This window comes from Heterocephalus glaber, unplaced genomic scaffold (genome assembly GCF_053883595.1).
Source record: "Heterocephalus glaber isolate CG9 unplaced genomic scaffold, H.glaber_assembly_v1.0 deba00000347, whole genome shotgun sequence".
Taxonomy (NCBI): Eukaryota; Metazoa; Chordata; class Mammalia; order Rodentia; family Bathyergidae; genus Heterocephalus; species Heterocephalus glaber.
The window spans coordinates 44,739,029-44,758,791 of NW_028258143.1; the positions used below are offsets into that span (position 1 = coordinate 44,739,029).

The following is a 19,763-nucleotide window of genomic DNA, read 5'->3' on the forward strand; positions in this document are numbered from 1 at the left end:
TACTAGCAAAAGGAAAATAGTCTCATACTAATAAAATGAAAAATATTTTCAATAAAGTTACCAAACATTATGGTATAGGTAAGAAAGCAAAAATCATACTTTCCATTCCTCACAGAAAATTCCTGCTACTGTCTTACTAAAAATTCAGGTAATATATAAGAAAGCAAATAAAATCCCAGAGGACTGAATGCACTATAGCTTTTTTAACTTCATATACCATCCCAGATATGGATATAAAATTTTCTTACTACAAAACCTGGGTTTTAGAAATTTTATTATATTAAATATTCTTAATTTATATATCACTATCTCAATGTGGATGCCCTGTTACCTACGTTCCTGAAATCAATCTCATTATGTTAAGGATTAAAGCTACAATAATCCAAATGACCCTAGGAAGCATAATTGATTATCAGATAATCATATCTTACAGAAAATTAGAACTTATTTTCTAAATAAACATAGCTAACTAGATACAATCCTTGATAGGTAGAAAGCAAACAGGAAAGCACAAGATGCCTTGGTGGATTACTCTGAGAGAAAAAGGAAAATGTTTGAAGAGGAGGTGAAAAGTTGCTGAAGACCAACTTTCTTTTGCCCAAGCCTAGCCATGAGACATCATTACCAAGGCCCAAGGAAAGGAAAACTAAAACATGGAACCAGATGGTTTCCAATAAACTTTCTCTAGACTCTTCTTCCTTAGCCCCATTTAAAACTAAAAACATTTTAATCAACCAAGGAATCCTATTAAATAATTTATAATATATAATATGTATAAATATAATAATATGATATTATAATGATATAAATATAAGAAGAAACATACTAATCCTACAAGTAGGAGATGTTTTGCTGCAATGCTCAAAACACAGAATGAGCTCAGACACTTTTTGAATTACCATTTGACGAAAGACACCAGGTAGCTTTCACATAAATTTATCATTATTATTTTAAAGACCTTATTTTTTAAATTTACATAAAAATTTTTATAATACTATCTTAAAACTCCATGGGTACATTTTTAACAGTTTCATTCCCAAACATCATATTTCCTACCCTTAACTGCCTAACCAATAATTATATCTACCTAAAGAGACTTCCTGAAGTTATTTCCCAGACACTGAATTACAACTGTCAAATATTACTCTTAAATGGGCAGAAAAATATTAGGAGAATCTTCTTAAATTACTTCAAAATAGCAACCAAGAAGGTAGAAGAGGAAATAAAAACATCAAAAACTTTTAAAAACTTTGTCAAAACAAAAATGAAAACTTCATACTGTTTTAAATTTTGTTTTTCTCTTTTAATACACCGGTAAGGCCTTATGATAATAGAAAGAAATAACATAAAACAATAACTATATGTAATTCGATTTTCTGTTTAATTTTTCAGAAACTTTTTCTTTAAAACAAAAAAAAAAGAAAAGAAGAAAGAAGTTTCTTCTGAAAGTGTTGATTTAACTTCAAAGTCTCTTTAAAAACCTCAATCCTCGAAAAATGGGAAAGTGCTCACCTGTGACCTCTGCCTGGATTTCTCCACTGAATCTACTGAAAGTACAGCATAAGGCTCAAATAGAAATCCGAGTCCCTACTCGTCTCATCACTTGATAAAAGAAGAAACAAAAGTGGCTTTTACCTCTAATTTGCCCAGAAAACAATTCTTTGTATACCTCTGTTACAGGAAACTCCAGGAGACAAATGGCCCTTGTACTTCTCTGTGCTGGGTAGAAACTACATACATTTTGTCAATCTTATTTTCAGATAAAAATGAACAGCCTCTGACCAAGCAAAACAAAAACCAGAGAAGCAAAGAATAAAACAAGGCTCAATTTCTAAAAGGTTCCTTAACCTAGGAATACTACTTAATACCACCAAGATCCTCCAGAAAATTGCCACTCCCAGATTCAACTCCCCAAGTGCAATGACGGGAAAATCGTGACACTTCAGCTCGATGACCATAAAGGCCTTATAGTTCATTCTTCTGCAAATCAAAATACTCTACATTAACTAAGGTGCCCAATTATAACACACATTCACAGAAAACCTTATTTTTCCACAAAATTCTTGCATATATGGTATCTCAAGTTGCCTGCATAAATATCTGAAGGACTTATAAACAGCTTCATAAATTACTCAGTCCATCCACCAAGGACTCAAGAGCAAATTTGCAACCTGACCTGGCATATGACTTTTTTGCTCTTTTTTCCCAAGCCTCTTTCTTCCTGAACACTGTAATATGTCCTTTCAATTATTTGATATAAATACCTTATGGTTTTGTACAACTTGGTTCAAAAGATACTTATTTGTACTTGACCTTGGGTTATATGTATATACACAATATAAGTATATACAAAATATATGTATATACACAATCCTTGTGCTCATGGACTGTTTAATTTTAATAACATGATCATTACTAAGATAGTTGTAGAAAATGTTATAGCAGCAAAACAGATGGGTATCTAGCTCTACTTGGGGCTTCAGAAAGATGTCTGAGCTAACTCTTTTAAAAAGTATCATTAAAAGTTTTTAGTAGTGTGCTTATTTCTTTTTCTGATAGCTAAAAACCATACAGTTTATTAGAGAAAATATTATAGACAACTGATAGTCGCAATCCATCTTTAAACCTATCAATCAAGAGGAATAAGCACATAGCCTTTCAGTATATTCCCTTCTTGACTTTTTCTGAGGGTCTGTATGTGTATACATTCTTCATAAAATTTAGAAACCATTGTATATGTTTACACACTGCTTTTATTCCATCATCATTACAATCTCATATTTGCTTACGTACATCTTTTTAAAAACTTCAAAAATATGACCAAAAGATGCATGACCAAAAAAATATTCCACCTTATGGATTTATAACATTCTCCTATTATCCCATTAGTCTTGACTTTTCTTGTTAATTGATACTTTACATAAGCTGTGGTGAACAGCTTATGTCTAATGCTTGTCTAGCATGTTTATCTCCGACACCTGCCTACACATGTAACAGCAGGAGCACCTCCATCCAGAACACAACCCACTGCTAACAGTCCTGTGCCTCCTGCAGGATCTGTGTTTCCCTAAAAGATGCATGAGCACAGGCAGTGCCGGAAAACAAATACCTGATAACCTCAAGGAACAGCTTCAGAGCAGCAGGAGTGTGTGCCTAGGGGCTGGGTATCTGGAAGAGGCAGATGTGTCTCCCTATCTTGTCTCAGATGGAAAGGGTAACTCTAATGTATAAGGATGGAGGATGCAGACTGCATCACTAGGTCAGCTGTCAGGAGGCCTGGAAAGCAGCGAGTGCTCATCTTCACTTTGTTTCCACAGGTAGACTAGGTGTTATACTTGTGTAGCATTTTTAACTAAAATAACTAAGCCTTGGAAGATGCGCAGAAGTAGCCAGACAAAGACAGGTAGGAAAAGGATTCCTGAGAATCTCAATAGCACTAGCAAGGAAAGCAATGGAAAGTGCAGTATCTGCAGGAATATGCAGGCAGCTTTCTACTGTGGAAACTGAGGAGGGAGGAGAAGGCACAGGCCACAAGGTACTATGAGCTCCACAAAGGGCCTGGGGCCCAGTGCAATGAGAATCAGGCCTGCACTCAGCTGCATCACCTTGGTGTCACTAGAGGCAAGAGGAACAGGTACTAACTTAACATAATACCCAAGGAGGAAGATGACGGGATCTGAACTCAAGCAGCAGAGACTAGTAAAGGAAAAACAAGACTAATCAGAAGGAAGATTCAGTAATGGGCACTTCCCTCTCCTAGATGCTTTACTATTTTCTACTTCCAACCTGTGTGCCACGGGGTCAGGGTGTCTCCTCCAAGCCAGGGAGGTAGGGCACGAGCTTCTCTGTAGAGGAACACATCACCTTAGTCCCAAAGGCTTCACAGTGTTTGCTGGTGACGAAGGTGGTCACAAATGTGAAAGGTGGTACAGAAAGTACAACTACATATCAGTTCCAGAGAACAGGAAAAATGCTGTGCTTATTTTGTTTAAAAAAAACAAAGTAAAGGAGCAGCTTCAAAGCAGGAGGCAGTGAATTGTTCCTCTCCCCACTGTGCATCACTTCTGTCCTAAAGAGATCACATGGCTGTGGCTGCACACATAAAAACGGTTTCATTAAAAGCCTCCAGTCATTCATTTTGCTTATTAAAACCACTTCATAATGATATTCACAATGGAAATCTCTGCTGTCCCTAGCAATGATAGGAAAGTACAATTAATTCCTCTTTCTGAGGAGTGTATAGGTATGTGCTTGAGGTATCGTGTTAATTGCCACTGCTTCCTTCTGTGGCTTCAATTAGGAATCAAAATGTGAGCAAGACAAACACAGATCCCATTAAGTTCCAAGGACTTGAAGCTGAAGTCCACTCCCCCACCAACTTCCTCTTACATTGAGTATGAAAGCAGTAGACTCCATCTGGGGAACTACAGTGACATCCAGTGGCGCTGAAGTCAAGCACACGTTATAATACCTCGAATATTACATCATAAAAGGGGAAATACTTGCTGATATTGTGACATGTTAAATCCAATGTCTATGAAACTGCACAACTGGAGTCATATCATAATAATCCAAAATCAGCAAATCGGAGATTCATAACAAAATTGGAATATTTAACTACTTTCAAAGATTTATTCTGCCTATCAACAATTCTCAGCAGCCAGCTAGGATACAGCTGAGTGGTACAACATGAGTTTAGCATTCATGGGACCCTGAGTTCCAATCCCAAGCACAAAAATTAGCCACTTCAGAGGCATATATGACCAATTATGGGCAGAAAATATGACAAATTAACATTATAGTCAAAGTTTCAAACATAGTATTATCATTCACGTTGTATACAAGTTCAAGAACAAGTACTTTCCAACATGACAGATCCTGCTACCCAGATAAAATAAACATATGGCTTTGCTATAAAGTGAATAATACTGGCTCCGTTTTATTCTAGTAACTTTAAACCTAACTAGTTAAAAGAGATTTATCTGACAACATTCTTGAAGTTCAAAACTGAAATTGCAGCATGTCTGAGAGACAGAAATGTAGGGTTAGACAGAGGAAAACCTATCGCATAATCCTAGGAACATTTGCTTGACCTACTGGAATGAGGAAGAACCATCTATTTTACTTCAGTAAAAGTGCAGTCTTTAAAATCTAACAGTGATAGATCTTTTGCAAATGGGAACGGGACCAAGAGGTGGAGAGAGGAAAGGGAGGAAAGGGGGAAGTAAAAAAATTAAGATGTGTTATGTACATTTACCAACACCCCATGATGAATGTAAATAATTATGTACTGCAAACATGTACTAATAAAATAATTTTAAAATAAAAAATTTAATGGAAGTTAGACTTGTGTGATGTTTGACTTTGGATGAGATTGAGATTTTGTACTGTTGTATGTAAAATGGATATTAAAATACATGCCTCATTATGTACTTTTAATACCATCACACATATGCATACATATTACAAAACACTAGTAAGACTGAAGTTTCCTTTGTCACAAAAAAACACCACTCTGAAAACAGACTTTAGGTTCCAGAAGCTACCACATTTTGAATGTCAAGTGTCCCCTTCTAACCTGAGTACTTTGTGGTGTGGTTTAATGGATTAGAAACAACAACAGTAGTGTATCTTATTAGAAACATACTGTCTCTGAAACTGTCCTAAGCATAACTTGGCCATTAAAGAGAACTAAAGTGTAGAAAACCCCCAACTCTCATCTATCCTAAGTCAAAATGGTCTTGCCTATAAAATTTCAGGATCTCACAACATAAATTTCATAGACATGCAGACCACATATGAAAGGGCACAACAGAACCTGTACAACTAGCAGAAATGAGAGATAGGTGAGATTACTTCAGCAAAGCAAAGTGAAGTTACTCAGTCTTCAAAGGTCAAAACTTGAATTCTAGCCTCCTTAGTACTATATATTCACATTGCTCTTGGACTCAAAGAGCTCTCATTGTTTTCTTTCATTCAGTGTAAAAGCTAGGCCCGCTCCAGGTCCTACAAGAATTGACACAATCTGGCCCCATGGTAGCTCTGTGAAGCTCTTGCCCATCACTTTCCACCTTAGTGACTCCATTCCAAGCACACTGGCCTCTGGGCTTCTCCCTGCACACAAGTACACTGCCACATCTCTGCATCTCTACCTGCTGTTCCCTCTGTCCAGCACAATCTCCCATTTGACTGCAAGGCCTGTTTGCTGTGTGCTTCTGGTTACTACTGAAGCATCAGCCTGTCAGGGAAGCCTTCCCTGATACTTCCACTTACCGTGCATCTTCCATCCACCTCCAGCACTTGCTGTCTATTATCATTTCCCCCAAAGCTTGTGTGTAGAAGGTTTGTCCCCAGTATAGCAGTGCTCAGAGGTGAGGCTTTTGAAGAGACTGGATCACAAAGGTGCTAACTTCAGTGGTTAAAGCTCTGACAGATTCTTGGCTTAACAGGCTATTGGGAAGTGGTGAAAACTTCAGGAGGTGGGGCCTAGTTAGGGGAAGAAGGTCACTGAGGTTGTTCCTTGAAGCCTATATCCTGTCCCTGTCACCACCCTCCTCCTTGCTACCCTGAGGTGAGCAGCTTTGCTACACCACACAGCCCCCTCCATGATGTTTTGCCTCACTGCAGGTGTAAAAAAAATGCAACCAGTGGACTATGGAGTGAAACCTCTGAAACCATAGGACAAAATAAATCTTTCCCCCTTCAAGTTGATTTATCTCAGCTAGTTTGTCATAGTGAAGGCATCTTAGGCACATTACTGTCATTGGGACAAAATGCCCAACACCCACAACTTAAATGAGGAGAGGTTTGTTTGGCTCACAGTTCCAATGGGTTCAGTCCAAAGTTTGCCGGCTCCAGGGCAGGAACAGCAATGGTGGAAGGGCTTGGCAGAGGAACACTGCTCAACCCATGGTGGCCAGGAAGCAGAGAAAGAAGGGGAGGAGTTGAGGACAAGAATATACAGATACTCCTCATTTAATGACCTACTTGTTTTAACAGCAATTTGGACTTACAGCCCACCACTTGGACTTATGGCCTGACTTTTTTCTTTTTTTGTATAGTTCTGTATATCTTATTTATATAGCCTCAATGTCTTTTTTTGTATAATACATCTTGTTTACACAGTAACTTTTGCTGATTGTACTGTATAGTACAGTACTGTAGTTTTATGTTCAGTTATACACTGCAGTACTGCATGTAAGAGTTAGGCAAATAAAAGCGAAGTTATCAAGCTGGAGTTCCCTTTGACTATTCCTTTGTTCTGAATCTTGTAATGTACATGCTATTATACAACTCCTCATTCAGTGACCAATTCATTTAAGGACCTAGTCACAGGAATGAAATTCGGTCATGTCTGTATCCTTCCAGGTCACATCCTCAGTGACCCACCTCCAAGCAGGACCCACATCCTAACAGCACAGTCAGATCCTGGACTCATCAATGAATGAAGCCACTGGTGAGTATAGCATCTCCACAATACAATTACCCTCTAAACACATGAGATTTGGGGAGACGTTTTAAACCTAAACCTTAACAGGTAGAAAGCTGATTATCACACCATCCCTCTCCTGCTTTCCTTCCATCCCAAGTGCTTATCATCATCATTTGTTTCTTGTCTGTTTCTTAAAGGAACATGAACTCATAAAGGCAATGCTTTTGTCTATTTTGTTCTCATTGTATCCCCAGGATTTATAAAATTGTACAAAAATTGGTACAAAATTGTCTATAAATACATACTAAACTGCTTATGGGAGGTGGCCAGAGGAGGCAGGGAGTAGTTCCTACTTCATGTGGACTCCATAAAGTGAAAGGTAAAAACAAGAAACACTATTTTTAGTGCATACACACAAAAAAGAACAGACTGCAAAAGACAAATAGAGATGTTAAAATGAGTACAAATAGAGATATGTTAAAATAGAGAAGCTGATCCAAGACATTTTTTTAAATGTTAATAGGAGTTATCTTGGTATTGTGAAATTACGGCCAATTATTTGATTCTTCACCTCTTTATTTCCCTGTTATTTACAATGAGTTAAATTATTGTTGTATTTTAAAATATATTTTAGGGCTGAGGATGTTGCTCAGTAGTAGAGTGTTTACCTCGCATGCACAAGGCCCTAGGTTCAAACCTCAGCATTCTAAAATATGTTTAAAGTAGCAGATATTACTCCTTTTTAAATCCTATTCATGGAAAACTTATCATTTTGTTCAAACAGCAGCCAAGAAATCTCCTGAATCAGCTCTTGTAGAGCTGATTAGCTGCCCTGAGTTTCAGCAAATAGACTGTTCCTTGGTTCTTTATATCAACAGCACTCACAGCAGACCCACAGGTGAAAGCATCAGAGGTCGATTCCATTATCAGCTGCATATCATATTTAAGGAGGGAAAAATAAACCCACTATAGTTATTTTCATTCATTTTATTATGAAAATGTAAAAGAATTACTTAATATAATTATTAGGTTCCATAGATACTACAAGAGTTTCTATAAGCTTTTCAAAAGCAAGCACAATGACAACCACAAAAACATTTCAAGATACATGTTTACATCTGATACAGAAGAAGACCACAGCATCTCGCTGGAAGTCATTCTCTTGTTATACCACATTGGTAGACAAAGAACTAGAAGCTGCTCCATATAACACAGGTCAGTATTTGGACAGAACTAAGGTTTGTAACGGTTTTGTTTAAATATATTATCTGACTAAAAAAAAAAACAAAACAGAAAAAGAACAAAGTAAGCTCTGGATCTAAAATTCTTTCTCCTAAGCTTTGGTCTAATTCATGGTTGGTGAAATGATAAGACAACATTCTCACATCTTTTATTTTATTTCAGCAATTTCTAGAAAATACAGTGGTATCTCCATTCATGAACTTCATTCTTCCCACTATTCTGGTGGCAAACCAAGTTGGATGGGAACAAAATCAAATTCAATGGTCAAATTCAGTGTCGACCGTATGGAGAAATTTGATTCAGTTCTTGTCCAGTTTGGTTTGTGACTAGAATCATGAAAAGAATTAAGTTTGTGAACTGAGACACCACTGTACTGTAATGGAGAAATATATTTATATTATTATTTCATGCCTAAAAATTTACAGTTAGTATGTAGCTCAAACTAATTTTCAGTATTCCATTTTAGCTTTTACATTATAAGACTTGTGCATCACATTCCTTAATATAAATAATTTGCAGTATTCCTGAGTGGAAAATGCTGCTTAATTTACATAGTAGATTTTTATTTCTGAACTTCAAAAATGTTTATTAGGGCTAAATTGTAGTGACTGTAACCAAAAAAATGTTCTTAAAGTTCTCCCAAAAGAAAAATGTAAGAGTATATAAAATACAATAATTATATATTATGCTATATAAGAGCTATAATCCTTTTACTATAATTAAATGAAATAATATGGAGTATGGCAGATATCTATCAAGAATTATCAGACTTGGTGAGATTACCATGTGCAGAAGTTAAATTAGTCATAAATGGCAGTGAAGAAAATGTATGTTGAGTTTTTTCTGCCCTAGATGACAGCAATTCTCACTGGCCAGTACAGGGTATCTTCTGAACTCAGGATTTCTAGGGAGGTTCATGTATGACCTTCTCTTCTTAGCCCAAGATTAGCAGGCCCTGCTGCAGCGGGTGAGAATCAAGTGGGCAGGCACTCAGGGCCTGAGTCCCTCTAAAGCTTGTGGAACTACTCTAGCTTCTTTTCCACAGCTTCATTCTGTCCTCACCCTATGGTTCTGACACTTCCTAGGACCCACACTTTAAAGGGCTCAGAAAAGGAAGGTAGTGGGAAGAAAAATACTTTACAGGATATTATCTAAATGAATCCTCCTATAAATACACTTCTGCCACCACCATTTTAAAATTCTTTTTTATAAGAGAAAAAGCAAATCTCTCATCCGGATCTAATCATACTTTGGAACATCACCCTGGGGCATAAGTCCACAAATGTATTAAACAAAGGGATAATTTAATATATTGGCAGTTAAGTAAGAAAGTGAATGACTCTAATGACTAGGTATAAAATTTTTCATTATTCTTCAAATAAACTGAAGGAAGTAACTAGATTGTCAATAATAAGTTATTTCAAATGATTTTAATGATTTATTACTAAGAGGTTTTTAAGATAAAATGAAAAGAAGTTTGTGACAGGCTGAATAAAAACACCCCAAAGATAACCACACCTTAATGCCTAGAATCTATGAATGGTGCCTTATATGAAAAGGAGGAGGAACAGAAGCAGAAGGAAGAGGAGAAAGAAGAGGATGAAGAGAGGAAGAAGAGGAAGAAAAGAATGTAAAAGAAGAGGAAGGAGGAAAAGGAGGAGGAAGAGAAAGAGGAAGGGGAGGGGAAACATCTATAGTTATGGTTAAATTAAGGATCTTTGAAATGAGATTTTCCTGGATAGTGGTAGGGCTCGGAATGTCATTGCTCTTAAAAGGAAGAGGGAGGTCTGGCACAGATAGGAGAAGGCCATCTGACATGGAGACTGAGATGGCCTAGGGATGCTGATAGCCACCAGAAGCTATAAAAGGCTAGGAATGTATTCTTTGCTAGGCCTCCAGAGAGATCACAAGCTTGGCAGCACCAAGATTTCCACCCAGTGATCCTAATTTTCAGAACTCTACAAGTGTGAGAGATCACATTTCTGCTTTTTTTTGTTTTTTGAGGGGGTTTTTGGTACCAGGGATCGAACTCAGGACCTTGCGCTTGTGAGGCATGCAATGGCACCACTGAGCTACATCCCTGGCCTTCACATTTCTGTTGTTTTAAGCCACTAAATTTTTGATAATTTGTTACAGCAAACACATGAATACTGAGTTCAAAAGAATCAAATGATATAGCCATAACAAATTCCTTCCTCATCTACTTATATAAAAACATGTCCTTAATATTAGAATCTATAAAATTAGGAAGCAGAGAATAAAATTTCTTTCAACCTCTGCCTTAGTCTAGTAGTGTAATTCATTCTTTATAGCTTATTAAACTAATTTGTAAAACTTTCCAGAGTTGTTAACACAGAGATACACTTTCAATTTAAAAGTTTTTAAAGGCTAATCTTTATGTTTATGCCTTAAAAATAAAGTTATTTATTTTTTCCAGAGAGATCAAGGGTGTACTTTCTCATAAGGGGAATTATCAGGATGGATATCAGCATTTGTCTACACGGCAGTCTATGCCAAAAGTAGTCCAGAGGCCATTTTATTTTATTAATTTCTCAAGAATTTTTCATTATGCTACCAAAGAATATGATTAAATTGATCTTTCTGTTCATTTGAACTCTATGAGCTGAGTGCGGTGGTCCTAGTAACTCTGGATCCTGACAGTAGGACTGCTAGACTGAGCTCAGGAGTCTGAAACTAACCTGCACAACACTGAAATGCCACTCAACAATGTTTTTGTTGAATGTTATTTTAGCGCCAAAATTCCCACATATCATTACTTGAGCAAGGAGAGGTAGTAAATTTACAGTATTTCATCCTTGTTTCAATTTTGTGCTACTTTATCAACCACCAACAACCAAAAATGAAAAGAATAATGAAAAAGAACTATTCATAATTCTTTTTTGGGGTATGTTTATACATCTGAAGAAAACCTTTTGTCATATGATACTACAAGGCTCAGAAAAACAATGATGTGAGCCTATGATTCTGCATCCTTACCTACACCTAGATTAGGCAGGTGCTCAAAAAGTGTCCAGCTGTGGTCATCGATGTAATGATTCTTCAGGATCAGCAGCTGGCAAACATCTCGGGCAGTTATGTCACTGGGTACCTCTAAAGCCCTGCTGGTTTCATCTTCACTATATACTTTAATCACCTGTATAAGGAGAAACAAGAAAAAGAGCTAAAATATTCTTGTTTTTTTAAAATAAATTTTGTTGTATTTACCTAAGGTATACAAGATGATATTATGAGATAGAGTCAATAAAATGGCTGCTATAGTGGAGCAAATTAACATAGATATCATTTCACATGGTTATCCATTCTTCTGTGTACAGCAAGGAGAGCTAAAATATACTCATTTAGCAAAAATCTCAAATACATTACAATATTATTAACAATATTCCTCATGGTGTACATGAGATCTCTAGACTTGTTCATCCCACACTTCTATACTTCTACTATTTTGTGTCCTTTGATTTATATCTCCCCATTCCCCTCCTCCTCACCCTTGCCCCTAGTGACCACTGGTTTATTCTCCATTTCTGTACATTTGCCCTTTTAAAAAGTAAAAGATTCCATGTACAAGTGAATTCATGCAATACTTTTCTTTCTCAGTCTGGCTAATTCATTTAGCATAATATTCTCTGTGCTCAGACATATTTTGGGAAATGACAGGATCTCCTTTCCTAAGGCTTAATAAACACAGACTACCACAGTTACTTTATCTATTCATTCAGTGATGGGACATTAAGTTGTTTCCCTATCTTGGCTATTGTTTTATGTCACAATAAACATGAGGGTGTCAATATCTTTAAGAGGTAGTGATTTCATTTCCTTCTGATACACTGTATATGCAGAAGAAGGATATCTGGGTCATAAGGTACTTCATTTTTCAAAATATCTGCACCAATCTACATTCTCACTAACAGAGTATAATGATTTACTTTGTTTCATATCCTCATCAACAACTCTGACAAAAGTCATCCTGATGGATGTGAGGTGGGATCTCACAGTGGCTTTGATTAGCATTTCTCTGATTGAGCTAATTATAAATTCCTTATATAGTGCCTTGTACATTTAATTTTCTAATGTATTGAATACTACCTATCCAAAATTTGTTTATATGTCAAAGTCATTTTGCTCAACAATTTCCACTCTCTTTTCTTCAATGTCTAAATTAAAGGCCATTCAACAACTACTCAAAATCATTTCCTCACTTCTCTGGTTTATTAGAAATCTATGTACCTCTCATCAAATCAATAAATATTTTTAATTTTCCATTTCATATTTAAATCATGTAAATAATCCAGGTAAGAGTGATTTATTTCCAAATATACTCACGTAGTATAGAACAGAATCAGATTTTATGAAAAGATTTCTTCATTTTGGGATTGGAAGTTTGGGCAAAGGCTGGCTAGATCCTTACCACATCCTTTTGCTCTCCTGGCAATTAGATATAACCATGGGGTTGAGCTTTAGTTGCAGAATACTGTAAGCATATGGGAAGCAGCACTTGCAGCCTCGCCTACAAGATTTTCACACATATTGTCCTCTGTTCTCTTTCACCACCCTGCCATTGAATGGAAATGACTGCACAGACCTAGAGGCAAGGAAAGTTGTGGCACAGGACAGCCTCTGTTCTGAAATGACCTCACGGAAGATGCCTAACTAGGAACACCCACATGGGACGCTAATAAGAGCAAGAAATAAAGTTCTATGGTGTTAAGTCACTGTGAAATAGGGTTTACCTTTAGGAGCAGCCAATGATCCTCTAAATTACACTGAATTTGAGTTTTGTATAAAGCACTCCCCTCAGCATTTATCAAGCTGTGATTTGTGCTGGACTTTCCAGTATTAATTGTTCTACTATTAATTAAATTAATCATAAAATTTTAAAACCTAAGACCATAATAAAGTAGGATCAATACATACAAACAAAAGTGAGAAATGATAAAAAATTCAATGGAAGAAATATGCCTATCACAAGAACATTGACATTTTCACAATTTCAGCAATTTGAAAAGTGCAAAAGAAAATCATATATAAATTATGTTCTATCAATTATTTTAAAACTATTCTTAATGAGAGTACAATTACAGAAATTACTAAATGCTACAAATATGAAATAATTCTTTTCTTAAAATGATAGGGTGATATAAAGTGGTAAACCTATTTTGTACATCTATTGGAGAATGGTCATTAAAAGCATTAAGAGGTCCATTCGGTTGGCACAGTAATTTTACTTACTTAACCAAATTATCTCAATAAATCTGTCCTAAATGTCTAAGGATTGACATGTCTAACAAAGCCATTATTCATAATTATACCAACCTAAATGTTCAACAATAAAAGAAAGGTAAACTATAGTTTACCTCACAGAATGGTATATTATATTGCTCTTAAAAATGTTATGCTATGATATACTAAAGTGTTTAAAACTTCTTTCAGTAGTACAGGGCAAACTTACTTGACTTTGCCTATCAGACACCTACCCCTCTTTATGAGACAGTATTGTGATTTCCATTCAGAGCACCATGCCCTCCCTTAGCAGCTGCCTTTGTGAGTCTGGCAGCCCTGCCTTCAGCTAAGAAATGCTCTGTTGGATCTGCTGGAACGGGCTTGCAAGATCTAAGAGGAATTCAGAAGTATTCAAGCTAGGCATCTTGAAATTAGTTGTGATGGTTGTATTTACACTACAGAAATTACTAAGTGCTACAAATATGTGAGGCCATTTACATTTTTTTAAATTTTAGAACCCAGTTTGTCTGTATAAAACTGACTCAGCTTCAAGGTTGAAAATGCTTTTCAGACTGACCAAGTGGTAGCCAGAATGTCCCTGACAACAGTGATCACTTCCCAGATGAGCACATGATGTAGTCAGAGCCAGTTACAACCATTGTGGAATATGTGTTCACACAATAGTGTGCTCTCTTTTCTACTGGGCCTCACCCTGGAAAGATGCAGGCTGGGGCTGCTGCTGTTCACAAAGAAAGCGAGTGTAGAAAAAGGGCTGTTTGTGTCTCTCCAAATTCACATATCAAAATACTAAATTCAAAAGATTAGCATCTTGACTGGGCCTCTGAGAAGTAATTAGGTCATGAGGGTTGGGTCCTTGCTCATGGGATCAGTGCCTTAATGGAAGGGATCACTCTGATTCAAGACAAATATGACACATGCCTGCAACTCATTCTTCCTAGGTTACTCATCTAGCACCATCTACCTGGAATACACTTAATGCCCCACCCAGAAACAACATGCTTTGATTGGCAAATTCCTACTTATATTTGGCCCAGCTTCCAATGGAATCCCTTCAGAAAGTTTACTGTGATTGCCCAATGTTTGTGATACACCCCTTTATCTTGTTCTATTGATTGACTGATTAAGATTCTGAAGTATTAGGGATTGAACCAGGGCCTTCTCACTGAGCTACATTCTCAGCCCTTTAAAAATATTTATTTTGAGGTAAGGTCTCACTAAATTGCTCAAACTTATGATCCTGTCTTTAAGAGTATTGGGATTATAGGCATATGCCACCGCACATGGCTGATGTATTCCCTTTACATACTTTTATTTTATAATTACCTGTTTCCCCAACTATGCTAGCAAGCTCCTTTAAGAAAAACCTCTATTTGCTATCACTATATCACAGGGACCTTGCCTGGGTGGCACTGGCTTAGTAAGGATGTACAAAGTAAATAAACTCTGGACCCACTAAAAAGTCTATCAGTGTTTTGTACAAAGCAAATATTAAATATACATTTGTAACATTTAACTTAAAAATATTTTCTGACATAAAGTACATAATTACTTAAACTTTCTATGCTCAGGAAATTAAAATTCTTGTCAATGAGAAACAGACATAGTTTTTCATCATGAAAAAGTCCTAGGTAAGAATTTACTCAATTTGGCACTTTTGAGTTTTAAAGTCTTTGAGGTAATCACAAAAGTCATATGAAATAGGTCATGAAAATATATGGTCAAAATCAGTTACAATTACCTCCAAATCTTTACTTCATCTATTTCTTAGTTAAAACATATAGTTCATTATGATGTATGCCCCATTATCTTATTGCTGAGACAAAATATCTGACACCTGCATGTAAAGGTGGAAAGGTTTGCTCTGGCTCATAGTTGCAGTCTATACTTAGCTGGTTCCAAGGCAGAAACTTCATGGTGGAAGGCTGTGGCAGAGGAAAGCTGCTCAACTCTTGGCAGCCAGAAAGCAGAGAGCTGGGGAAGAACCCAGAGAAGAAGGAACCAGGTACCAGATATAGTCCCTGTGGTCATGCCCCAGTGACCCACACAGGCACACCAAGAAGTGTGCTGTACTAATCTCCTATGTACCTGTAGCTAACAAGATTGACAATCAAGATTACCCATCACAGATATCAAGATGTCTGGAGTCCCAGTGTTTCCCATCTGGGTAGGGTGTTGCTCATATGAATGTATCTGCAGTATCTGTACCTATGCTGGACAGCTGGTGGCATTCTGAGGGATGTTCCCACTCTATACTTATCCTGCCATGACTAGCAAAGACTGAACCAAGTACTGGTGGGTGTTCCTTCCAAAAAGCAACATGAAGATAATCCCAAGAGGACGAGAAGATCCATCTCTAGGATACCTCCTTCAAGCAGAGCAATGATGACCCACTGGTGCACATGGTAGCATGCTGCACATGCCATGCCAGGAACTACAGGGTCTAAAGAGTGACCAGAGTCTGCTTAGCAGGTTCCCTGTACCTCCTGCCAATCCCATGTGTTTCTTACTGGGAACTGCCATGGCCAAGGGGCACAGAAGCATGCCTCTTATTTCGCATGCTCTTTAATTTCAGACAAGGTATGAAAATGAACAACTAGAAACATTCAGAAGCCTAAGCCACAATCAAAAAAAAAGGAGGGAAACAGAGCAAGAGATGAAGCTGGGGAAAATAAAAGACTTAACTAACCAACCAGCAAATGTCATTATCTGATTCAAACTAGGTCACTGAAAATTTGAAAGAAAAAGTTGCCAAGAATTGAGAGACACAAATTTATAAGGCCTAGACTAACTTAAATTCCTGGAATAGGTGCATGTATTCATTTTGAAAATAAATAAAATCTGCTGAGAGAAAACTTAATACTTTCATTTGAACTCCATTTCAAGCCATAGTTTAAGAAAATCGTATTTAATGCTGACACATGTCCAAAGAATGCATTTGTTTATGAATGGTGAAATTATATCTAAGTTAATATTCCACAGCAGCAAATCCCTGTCATCTATGAAATCTGTTCAACAATTATGAAACTTTTTTATACTAACACTAAGAATTCTATTTTATTTCTATTTATTTCTCCCTTAAATATATGAAAAAGGAAAAGACAACCTAAGTATTAACTCTCTGATAGAACTGAATATCCCTTCCTATTTAAGACAGAGTCAACTCACCACAAAAACTGTATGACTATATGTGTTAAACCTAAGTTTAGAATTTGTTATGATCATGTAAAAACTAAATAGCAGAGCTAGTGTTAAGAAAGAATACAGCAAAATATCGGCGTCCTGTTTCCTCTACATACTGAGAGAGGAAAAAGACCTGAAGTTTACTTAATCATTCTATTTAATAAAGCAGTATTATAGATTCCCAGTTCATCTGTAGTTTAGAGGCCCAAATTCTCAGCTATCTTCATAAAGTGAAAAAACAGGATGATAATAATATTACTTACATCTATTTATCTATAAGGTCATTTGACATTATATACCAACTGCAAGAAATCCTGCCTAGATCTAAAAGAAACACAGAAATGAACTTTGTTTCATCAAAGGATTGACGGCTGACTAACCAGAAAAACATGGCTCCAGTAAGGTGTTTATACCATCCCAAATCACAGAGCACCCCAGGAAAGCCAAGACTGCCCCATACACCGGCTCTGTTGGGAAACGCTCTGTATCACTGCGCTTCTGAGTCTCAACAACCTTGGCCTTTGGAGTAGTTTACAGTTTCAACCACTGCTCAAGGAGTAAGCGGCATGCAGCAGTGAAAACTTAATAATCATGCCCACCCCAGCAGGGACACACAGGGACATGAGTGGGGAAAATCTCTGTTTGGGCTGACATACTATCATGCTTTACACTTCAACTGCTCACCTTGACTGCACTCCAAGAAAGTAAGTACAGAAAGTAGATTTTTAAAATAACCTTTTAAAGAAATAGAGGATACAACAATATTAAAATAGAGAAAAAACAAGAAATGGTAACTTTCAGAAAAAAACTTTGAAAGCCCCAAAGCCTTACTAGACTTAGGAGACAAAGTTTAAAGTTTAAAATGGTTAACCTATGGCTCATGTGTCATACCAAGTTGTATCACTTAAAGCTCTAAATGGTAGGCCATCACTGCCATAGGTATTGCTGAATAAATAAATAAAATAAGGAGAGGGAAGCTGAAAGCCAATTCAGAATGTACTACCTTGCTCCAAAGCATCCTTAGCATTCTCTGCAGCACTCACCTGAAATTCTGATTCTAAGAACACATTATTAAAGCATTAAGGAGCAAAGACTGACCAGTCAGCCCTTCTTCTGCCCCCTGCTGACCCTAAGGTGTGAAATGACACAGGACAAGCAGTCTTTTTTTTTTTTTCCTTTGTTACTGGGCATCAAACTCAGGACCTTGCGCTTCCGAGGCAGGCGACAGAACCACTGAGCTAAATCCCTGCCCCAAGCAGTCCCTTTTTCAATTTGGACCCATTCTAGAATATCTGAAACGTATTCAGTGTGGTCAATTGGTTGTCAATGCCACAGACCAGAAAGGAAGCTTCAAACCTAACATGATTATAAAGTAATTAATACTCCATAAGTTTGCCCCAAATTTTGTTTCTTTAGAGCAGAATGGAGAGAAGTACAATCATTCACCAGGTAAAAAATGACCAAAGATTAGTCATAAATAATTGAACAAAAATCAACAGAATGAAGACAGAGAAAGAAAAAAGTGCACAAGTGCTGAGCAGCGTGATGTAATCCCAACAGTCTAGAGGCTGAGCCAGAAGGATTCTGAGTTTGAGGCCAGCCTGGGCTACACAGTGAGTTAAAAGCCAGGCTGAACTACACAGCAATACCCTGCCTCAAAAAACCATCACTCCTGGCCAGGGATGTAGCTCAGCAGCCCAGCGCCTGCCTCACAAGTGCAAGGTCCTAAGTTCGATCCCTGGTACCAAAAAATCAAAAAAGTAATAATAAAAACCATCCCCCTCCCCCTCAAAAAACAAGCAAAAGTGGAGGAAAAGATATTTGGGGCATGATTATCTCTGGCTAATGTTTGTATCAAAGTTCCCAGTTTAGGAATATTTTAGTTTAATTTTAATCTAAATTAATACTTAAAGTAATTTAAAGTCATATTTACATATGATAATACCATAATGAAAAGTAAAACATTTTAAGTAGAAACCATCATTTCATTAATTTATTCATATTTATTAACTACATCTATTATCAATATGCAATTAACACAAAATTTCAATTAAAACGAAACCCCAAAGAAATTGTCTGTGAACTATGCCCTTCAGTTGAGCTTATTTCTGTAGATTCTTAGAAGTTTATCATCCAGCTGCAGTAGGATTATAAAGCAACTTCTATGCTTTAAGATTTTTTTCAGTATTATTTTTCAAGAGATAAGCAATGTACCTAAATCATGTGAAATATTTTTGTAGCGAGGTCAGAGTAGCCCTGGGTTTTTACATTCTTCTAAATAAGAAATGTAGTATCCTAAGATAAGAGGAAACATTCTTACATATTTTGGTTTAAGCAATTTAATGTGTTCCCTTGGGAATGGGAAGTAATATATTACTTATTTCAAATCTCTACGTGTTTTTTAAATGTTATATTTAAAGGCAAAAAGTGTTCCAAAAGACCCTAATAGCTCCAGAAAAGCTGTTGCTTTCTTATTGCCATTCAGTATTATTTCACCAGTTGTCAAACATTTACTAAGAGCAACACTGTACATAGGTTAGAGAAATCAGGTAGCACAAAGTCTTCAATCCTCTCTTTTGAGAGAGATATTCAGCAGTACATTTTACTTGAGGATGAATAATACATGTTTGATTTGTTATATTAACTTCCA

At 36.7% G+C, this 19,763-nt stretch overlaps 1 protein-coding gene across 2 annotated transcripts in view; it reads right to left on the reverse strand.

Moving 5' to 3' along the window:
• Grb14 (growth factor receptor bound protein 14) overlaps positions 1-19,763 on the reverse strand; it is a 137,848-nt gene that overhangs the window by 50,687 nt on the left and 67,398 nt on the right. For both annotated transcript variants that reach the window (XM_004835843.4, XM_004835844.4), the window contains one exon: positions 11,672-11,828. In XM_004835843.4, coding sequence (XP_004835900.1) covers positions 11,672-11,828 — 157 coding nt within the window. The remainder of the gene's footprint in view (positions 1-11,671; positions 11,829-19,763) is intronic.